Raw genomic sequence first — 9643 nt, 5'->3', positions numbered from 1 at the left:
AAAACCTGGGCGTCCCTTTCGATTATGCCCGTCCACGTCACCTTTTCTCAGAGATGGTCATATATACATGAAGGTTTCTTGTCATGGTGAAGAAAAAAACAAAGATAGCTCTATGAACTTCAAAATGAATAAGTCTAAATAAAATTCAGTTTCTCCTTCAGCCTGGTACATTCATAAAGCACAAAGGGGTATGTTTACTAAGGTGCGTTAGCGTTTTTAACGTGCCTGTAAATTTAAGGTACGTTAAACGCTAACACACCTATACATTTCCATGGGTGCGTTAGCGTTTAACATGCATAAACCATTTATGTGTGTTAAAAATGCTGATGTGCCCATAGCGCCACTTAGTAAACATAGGCGACGATACACATAAAAATGTTTAGATCTTTGAAGGTACAGTTATGCCTTCCTACTTTTTTGGAGCAATGGCTTAAGCAGCTGGGCATAATTAAATCCAAATAAACAAATAAATGCCAGAGATACAGAGGTGTGCTGATAGAATGTAGAGTTCCACAGAACATGCTTAAATTGTAGTAAAATACAAGAACACAAATTAATTATTATATATACTATATTTATACATGAAATAAAGTTGAAATGCACTGGTATACAGTTTATGCATAAAAAAAACATCTATTATGTATATAAGATCAAATAGTTAAATATAGAAAACAAGGTCTGCCAAGACAGGAAAAGTACTCAACAGTAGTGCATTCATAAAAAGTCAGAAATGTCATAACAAGGTTTATTCAATCAGAACTATAATTAAGAAAATACACTTGAAAGAGTTAATATAATGCAATTTAATTTCACACTATATGCTGAACTAAAGATCTGTAAATGGTTCAAGAACAAAACAGGATTTGCAATCTGGTTTATCTTAATATCAATTACAAAATGTTTTCAGCGTTCTTAAGAGTACTGCTACAGTTGATAGCTAGAAATATGAAAAAAAAAAAACCTTTGGTTTAATTCAGAAAATAATACAAAGTATTGCACTGTAAAAAAAAAAAAAAAAAAAGAAGAAAAACCAACAAAAAAACAAACGTTCCCAACATGGTTCCAAAAAAAACCAGCTTAGAAAAATTTCATGTCACTGTAATGAGGAAAGGATGGGAAAGCATATGTACAACTGAAAAACAATTCTAATTAGTTTTATACGGAATGAGGGGCCCTTTTACTAAGCTGCAGTGCAAGGGGCCTTGCACTAGCAGCAGCAGCCATTTTTGCTGCACACCAGGGCCCTTTTTACCACAGTGGGTAAAAAGGCCAAAAGAAAAAAAAGAAACGGCCGTATGGTAAGTTAACCCTTGCTGAGCGGCCATTTCAGGGGGGGGGGGGGGGGGAGAGCACTTACCGCCACCTACTGAGGTGACGGTAAAGGCTCCTGCACTAACCCTGAGGTAACCAGGTAGCGCATGGCATTGCCCGATTACTGATGGATAATTCCCGTGCTAGAAAATCAGACTTGAATTTTTGTAGCACTGTAAATGGCGCCCGTTGGGGGTTGGGCTGGTGGTGGTTCCGGGCTGCTGTGCGGCAACACTTTAGTAAAAGGGCCCCTGAATGTGTAGTTTTCTTTCACATGAACAAATGTTTACCAGCCAAGTGGATCGCTGTTCGTTACCACATAAGAGAGGAAGATGAAGTGAGCAGCTGAACTGACAGCAATTTTCCCACCATGTCTAGTTTACAAAAAGGGAAATCCTGAAGGCTAAGACATTACTGATCTTGAATTTGCCAGGGATATTTCCTCAAGCAGTTACTGCTGAATCTGTATCTGTGACACTCAGGTGTATCTAAACACAGAAGTCTACTCAATATTACTGTTGCTGATACAGTGAGATGCCAAAGTTTGAATATCTACACTAAGTTCTCTTCTTATAGCTAAGTTCATCCAAGCAAGACAGGTACTAATGTAAAGCTGTTTACGAGTAGAAAGCATATAGTGAGAGAAAGAGAGTACGAAACTGAAAACTTCAAGAATGCACTGCAACACGGAACTGTAAAATAAAATACATACTAATCAGCTTTATACCTTACATAAAATGTTAGCTGGCATATCAATTAAGTTAGAAACAATGAGCTACATGTAGTAAATCACAATTTTTGCTAGTTTCCTTTAACATACTGCCAAACTATGTGCCTACCATTCTACTTAAGAGAGACAGAGATTTAGGAATTCCAAGATTTTCATGCATGCATAATATTCAGAACTCACATAATGGTTGAGTCAAAATCAGAACTTTTTGCTTGAATGGGCACTTGATTGCACATAATCTTTGCTTCCTTACAATTACCACAGAGGTTTTGTAACTACTAAGCATTTATTAGTGCAGTTAATATGGGTTAACTACTCAGCCATGTTGCAAACATGCCTCAAATTCATTCAGCACTAGAGTACTGCTTTTGTGGCGTGCTCTTTTTGTCATAGCTCAAACTAAGTCTCGGAACCACTGCATTATTAGGTAAAGGACACACCTACTGTAGGCCTTGTTCTTTGACAGAACTAGGGGGAAACAAGATGAGACAGTCTATTCCTTAGTCAGGTACTTTGGAAGATTCTGAAATATAAGTATTGGTGTATACCAATATACACCCACAAATACACACACACATATATTTAAGTTCATTTTTTTTTTTTTAAATAAATATGAAGAGATGTATACATCTTTACATGGTACTGGAATTCCTGGTCTCTGTTCAAATCTCTTACAAAAGGTGGCAACATTTTAAATTGGAAAAGCAGGAACTTAAAACCGGATGTTCAGAAAGACAAAATAAAATTACCTAGCTTTATTTTTTTTTTAAAGGTTTAAACATAAATATAGTTGCAACTTGATCTTCAGTTGGCAATGATTGTCAGAGCTGCGATAGCTATTCCATAAGACCTAATCACATACAAACAAAAAAAAAGTACTATACATCATAAAACAAAATTATTTTTGCCATAGGGAAATATTTTCCCTCAAATCTTTGGCCTCCCATTCTACTAAGAATCCTATATGCAAAAGTAGTCTTTCCTCTGCATGCTATTCATTCAAGTTAGATGTGCACCCACTTTCAAAATACATCCGTTAGCACGCTTTAATAAAAGGACCTCTAAATGTACAGATATCTGTAGATATCATCAGGCATTAAAGAATGTGGCAGTTTCATATTCTTCATAATATTTCAGCTCTCACCATACTGTAGATAGCACATTCCAGTCTATAAATATTCATCCATGTGCCTGTGTAAGAAATATGCATTATCTACAAATGTATACAGCATGCCTGTAGTACCTATCTTCACTCCAAGAGTCACTGTGGCAGAAAGCTCAGTCTCAAAGAGTCAAATGTTAATTTAGATCTTACAATCCTGTACTCCATTTAAAAATCGTGCTATTTTAATGTATAATAGAGTACACATTGAATATTGCTGTTCTATGCACTGAGGGCATAATTCTATAAAAGTGCCAAGATTTAAGCATCAGAAATACGTGAACATGATCCAAATACTGGAATATACAGGCATATGTGTGCATAAATGTCCATATTCTGGCTACAAGCTATTCTATAAATGATGCCTAAACATGAGGGTGCATAGTTTGCAGGGGCGTTCATACAGGCAGAATCTGGGAAGCATGTACATTTCCATGCAGAGATTATAGAATAGCACAGTAGTTCCCAAACCTGGTCCTGGAGGCACCCCAGCAAGTCAGGTTTTCAGGATATCAGCAATGAATATTCATGAGACAGATTTGCATGCATTGCCTCTACTGCATGCAAATCTCTCTCAAGAATATTCATTGTGGATATCCTGAAAACCTGACTGGCTGGGGTGCCTCCAGGACCAGGTTTGGGAACCACTGGAATTGTATAATCTTTTGCAATTTAGGCATATGACTGGTCTAAGTGATTGCACTTTAACTGACATGTTATATTGGTATTCTATAATGAAAAGTATGTGTGTACTTTTCTTTAAAGAATAGGCTACAAGTTGGCACCATCTTATAGAACTGTTCTCTGAATGCATAGTTGAAGCACAAATGTGACACACGCAGTTATAAGCCCACTTTATGCTATTAACAGTTCTAAGTTACAGAATTTGAGCTATTAACAGGTACTAATATTGAAAGTTATCATAAAGGATCGCAGAGAAGATAGGACCAAAGTAGTACAGCGTTATAATAACATGATAATTAGGGTGGAGATCAAAAGCCACCTTGTACTTATCCATCTTTCTTTAGTACCTGATGGTCTGGTAGCCTCAAGTGGTATTTTAATCCATTAACTTGAATGGATAATGAGCAATAGGAAATTCTAAATCTTTCAATTTCAGGCTTGCTGCTTACCAGTACTTTCAGTTATGATATAGGATATAATAAAATATGCATATGTATATATAGTTTAAATGAAACATAGTATTATAGTATTGCAATGCTATTTTTCTGAATACAATGTATGAACTGTTCTTCAGCAAATTAAATGATGGTTTGAAGAAAATTTATGACCATCACTGGACACAGATTTCCTAGGGCACAATTTATCTACTTCCCTATCATCATTAAATAAAATCTAATGTAACTGTAAATACATTTTAACTCCACTTCTGCAAATTAGGCAGCTTCTAGCTTGAATTGTTTGTCTTCAACTTTAGATCAATCTGCAAAATTATCTGTCACTTTAGAAAAAAATTTAAACAGCTGGGAATGTGTTATCAAATACAAAACTGAAGGAGAAAGTACTATAGCCTGATTAATGGCAAGCAACCAACCTGAAGGTCTGAAAATAAAGAAATTACATGAAGAAAATAAACATGCATATCAAATAAAGTGTATGTATACAGCACAAATACTACTTCTAACATCTTAAACTGCATAGGTAAAATTAAAACAAAAATGCAATGTGCAATACTGTGAACCCTTAAAGCACCATGATAAGTCTTTTTAAAAGTCTATCACTTGATCCCCAACATTACTATCAATATCTATCAAGCCAGTGTGCTTTCAAAAAAAAAAAAATTTTTGATATCCAGTCAGAAGTTTACTTTGAAACAGAGACAATATGTTCTCCAGGTCTCAGTGTCTGTGGTTAGGAGGCGTGAAGTGAGTTGAGAATACACTTATTTTTGTTTTGTCTCTAAGATAATCTCTTCTTTTCATCCAAAGTGCTCACTTTATCAAATAGAAGCGATCATTCTATTAGAATCTGATAAACTACTCAAAATAATTCACCACTTAGCACACCAAAATAATTGAGTCAGAAACAAAACTGAAGCTGAATTTGGGAAATAAACAGGCAGTTAACCCCCTCCCCCCCTCCCCGAAAAATAAAAATAAAAATAAACAAACAAACCTTATCCTTCAAACATTAATTAGTCTTTGACCACTACCACTTGAATCCCAGTGGTACAACTGACATACAGGGCTAGTTTTTCTTCACTAAATCTCTGATTTAGACAAATATTTACTCAGTTAAGCTTAATCTGCTTTTTAACCAGACTATAATTTTACACTAAATCAGCAGGCCACAAACCATTATGTCCCTTAGCAATGCTTACTAAACAAGGGACACACATTAGGTTAATAAATTTAGTATCACATAGTAAAGGCAGCAGAGAGGTGTCCACCTAAATCAACAAGTCAAACTGATACAGTAGTTTAAGATAAAAAGCAAAACTTGGCTACAATAACTTTACATAATATGCAGCTGCAATTAAAAACTAAACATTTTAAACCTCACCATGAAGGTGCTTTCACTCATTCCTGCCCCTTTGCTGCTTTCTCAAGGTAGTACACATTTACCAAATGACGATTTAGATGTTTACTGTATTCTCCTTCTTTTCTAAAAGTACGATCACAAAATATACACATAAACCTCTGCATAGTCACCCTGGATTTAACAGATTCTGGTACAGCAGCTTTACTTTCTACTATTTCAGGTATGGACTGAGCACTATTTAACCCAGAATCATCACTTCTTTCTGAAATATTGTCACTTATGTCACTGCCATCATGGCTGTGGATTCCTTCATCCTCATCCATTTCCACAGATTCAGCCACTGCAGTATTACACTGGGGGTGCACAAATACTGCCTCTTTTGGATTCTGCTCACATTGCGTTTGTGTCATTTGTTCAGTGGGAGTGTCAGTATTAGGCTGATCTTCTATCAGCTTTTGATTTGCCATGTCCTTTATTTCAAACGATTTGTGCACAGAGTCTTTCTGATGATCTTCATAACCGAGGCCTTCCGGGCACCTATCTACCATCTCAAGAGTGTCCACTGGGCGACCATCAGGCACCTCCATGGGGTTCGCTGGGCACCCATCAGGCACCTCCATGGGATCTGCTAGGTACCCATCTTGCACCTCCGTAAGATCTGTCGTGCGCTCCTCAGGCACCTCCACAGCATCTGCTGGGTACCCATCAGGCGTATCCACAAGGTCTGCTGTGCTACCGTCAGGTGCCTCCATGGGGTCTGAGGGGTGCTTGTCAGGCACCTCCAAAAGGTCTGCTGTGTAACCATTAGGTGCCTCCATGGGGTTTGCGGGGTGCTCATCAGATGCCTCCACTGGGTCTGCAGGATGCTCGTCAGATGCCTCCACAAGCTCTGCCGTGCACCTGTCAGGTGCCTCTATGAGGTCTGCAGGGTGCTCATCAGGTGCCTCCACAGGGTCCGCTGGATGCTTATCAGGCACCTCCACGGGGTCTGCAGTGCACCTGTCAGGTGTCTCTACAGGGTTTGCGGGGTGCTCATCAGGTGCCTCCATGGGGTCCGCTGGGCAACCATCAGGCACCTCCATGGGGTTCGCAAGGTGCCCATCAGGCGCCTCCACTAGGCCCACTGGATGCCTTTCAGGCGCTTCTAGAACTTTTGGGATTTGCTCGCAAGGTACTGCACTGGAAAGTTCCTTGGGGCTGCTAGATAGACCCTGATACTCTGAAATGTAGCCAGTTTTAGTCTGATTGGTAATTTCTCTACTCTGCTCAACTTCGGCAGGCAACTCCTGACCTTTCACTTCCATCTCTACAGCTTCATGTATGGGCAGTTCATTCTTCTTGCTCCTACCTGCATTAACAACATGAGCAACATACTCTACTGTCATGGAAGCAACAGCAGTCGATTCTGACTCCTTGTGCCGATTATCATCAGAACAGTCAAGTATTCCATTACTGTCTTCCTTCACCATCACGGGTTTCTCAGGAATTAATTTCTCTTTGCCTTTTCCATAAGCAGCAAGTTTTTTCATTTTCTTCTTGTACTTGTTTCTTAAAACTTTCTTTTTCCTGCCTTTCTTAAGGCAGGACTTTTGCTTTTTGGATGCTTTACGTTTGATATGTTTCTTCTGTATTTCCTGACAATCCCTGGTTTTGTGTTCTAGCTTCATTTTCTTTTTTGTTACATGTTTGTCATCTGTGAAATCCTGCTTTACTGAAGTGGGTTCAATTTCAGCTTTTCTTTTGACACCTTTTCTTTTACTGAATTTAACTTTGCTTTTTTCAGTTCTCTCATCCACCACATTCTTGAGCTCAGGGGCTGCCTTTTGGCTTCTAGTTGTTACTTGACCCACACAAGCACCAGTGCTTGCTTTCTTATCTTTTGAGCTCTCTCTGTTCTCTGGTTTGACAGCTTTCTCCTTCTTTTCCTCTGCCTCGCCTTTAAACTTTTTGTGCTCTCTGTCCGATTTCTCACTGGTAGCAGAGTCTGAAAAATCTGTTTCACATTTTTTGGTCCGCAGTTTCACTTTGGAGACATCCATTGTGATGTCTGAGCAGTCAGGATGTCTAGATTTTATGTGGTACTGTAGGTTGCATTTCTTGGATGCAGCATAGTCACACACTGGGCAGAGGAACTGCCGTGGATTTACATGAAGCTCTACATGTTTTTTGAAGTTACTTCGGTCTGCCGTTTTGTAGTCACAATGTGGGCAGGTTAAGGGTTTAGGACCATTGTGAACCTGCCTTGCGTGACGAGTCACTTCATGCTGGTTTGCCGCCACATAGCTGCACTGTTCGCATTTAAATGGCTTCTCACCTAAGGAAACAGATAAATGTTAGTAAAGTGCCAAGCACTGATAACCCTATTACTGATCAATGAAAATACTGTACACACCACACACAGACAGATGTCATGCTTATTTGTTCAAGCTGCACAGCATGCAAATCACTCTAACAAAATTAAGTGTCATTTTATATCCGAGGATGATGCTCTTAAAAGGTTCATATATTTTACACATAATAAGGCAAAATTATTATCATATGTAAGAATACCTACCAGGACTGATCATTCAATAGTTATGTTAGTAAACTGAATCCATACCCAACTGGTCCATTGAATGCATTGTAGAGAAACAGAAATTAGAGTTGATAAAAGTCTTCTTTCACATATCAGAAAAATTAAATTTACCTAGTCTCTGTATATTCAAAAAAGTTCTATCAAGTATGATCAAGAAAGAAAATTTCCAAATTATGTCATTTGAACTTCTTTCAAACAGTAATAAAGAAGGAAACATTAGTTATTTTCTTACCTGATAATTTTCTTTCCTTTAGTCCCAAAGTAATGATTAGTCCATACTTGTGGGTTAAGCCCATCTACCAGCAGGTGGAGATAGAGAGCAAATTAGTACTTTGTCACATAAGGCTGCTGTGCACTAGGTTCCATTCAGTATTCGGATAGCCAAGCAGTAAGAAGTTAATGGAGGAAAAGAAGTAGAACTCCTGCCTCTTTAACAAATTTTTATAAACTTTGAAGAACACTAACCATGTGCCTAAGAAACAAGAAAATCAACAAAACAGAAGGAGATGAGAAGGGTGGGATCTGGACGAATCCTCTGGGACTAAAGGAAAAATGATCAGGTAGGAACTAATTTTCCCTTCCTTAGTGTCTCCAAAGGATTAGTCCATATTTGTGGGATGTATAAAAGCAGTCCTCAAGTTGGGAGGGAACATGTTACCCTTCCACAAGAACAGAAGCTCCAAAAGGAAGCTTCTGCCCTAGCTGCCACATCTAGCAAGATGATGATTAGAAAATGTATACAATGTGGACTGTGGGCGCCCTACAAATTTCATCTACAGAAACAGTATGGGCCTCCGCAAAGGAAGCAGATAGCATCCTTGTAGAAAGAGCTTCAAGATGGAAGGAGTTCTTTTCCCTGCTAACAGATAGGCTGAAGAGATAGTATAATATACTTTAACCAACGAGCTATAGTCACTTTAGAAGTGCACAAACCCTTTTTGGGTCCCAAGAGAAGAATGAAAAGATAAACTGAGTGCCTAAAATCATTAGTGACCTCTAAATAGAGCAAAAGAACTCTTAATATCAATGAGATGCAATGAGGAAAACTCTTATCTATAATCCTCTTCAGAAAAAGAGTGTAAATACAGAGGTTAATTAACATGAAAAGCAGAAACCACTGTAGGTAAAAAGGAAGAGACTGTATGGATAGACAACCCAACTTCAGTAAAACACAGAAAGGGGTCTCTATAAGATAAGGCTTGAAGCTCCGAGATCCTTCTGGATGATGACATAGCTACTAAGAAAACTGTTGTAATAAAAAGGATTTTAGAGATTGCTTTTCAACTCTATCTGCCTTGACCAACAAGTGCACTCAGGGTCTGTATTTGTGATTAGAAGCAATTCTGTTTAAAAATGATTGTTT

At 38.2% G+C, this 9643-nt stretch overlaps 1 protein-coding gene across 1 annotated transcript in view; it reads right to left on the bottom strand.

Moving 5' to 3' along the window:
- Positions 1-4426: 4426 nt before the first annotated feature.
- LOC115463788 (RE1-silencing transcription factor-like) overlaps positions 4427-9643 on the bottom strand; it is a 42081-nt gene continuing 36864 nt past the window's right edge. The window contains exon 4 of the mRNA XM_030194558.1: positions 4427-8019. Coding sequence (XP_030050418.1) covers positions 5744-8019 — 2276 coding nt within the window. The 3' untranslated portion in view covers positions 4427-5743. The remainder of the gene's footprint in view (positions 8020-9643) is intronic.

This window comes from Microcaecilia unicolor, chromosome 2 (assembly GCF_901765095.1).
Source record: "Microcaecilia unicolor chromosome 2, aMicUni1.1, whole genome shotgun sequence".
In the NCBI taxonomy this organism is placed as follows: Eukaryota; Metazoa; Chordata; class Amphibia; order Gymnophiona; family Siphonopidae; genus Microcaecilia; species Microcaecilia unicolor.
Note: the sequence above shows the minus strand (reverse complement) of the source record. Positions and strands in the feature narration are given on the sequence as shown.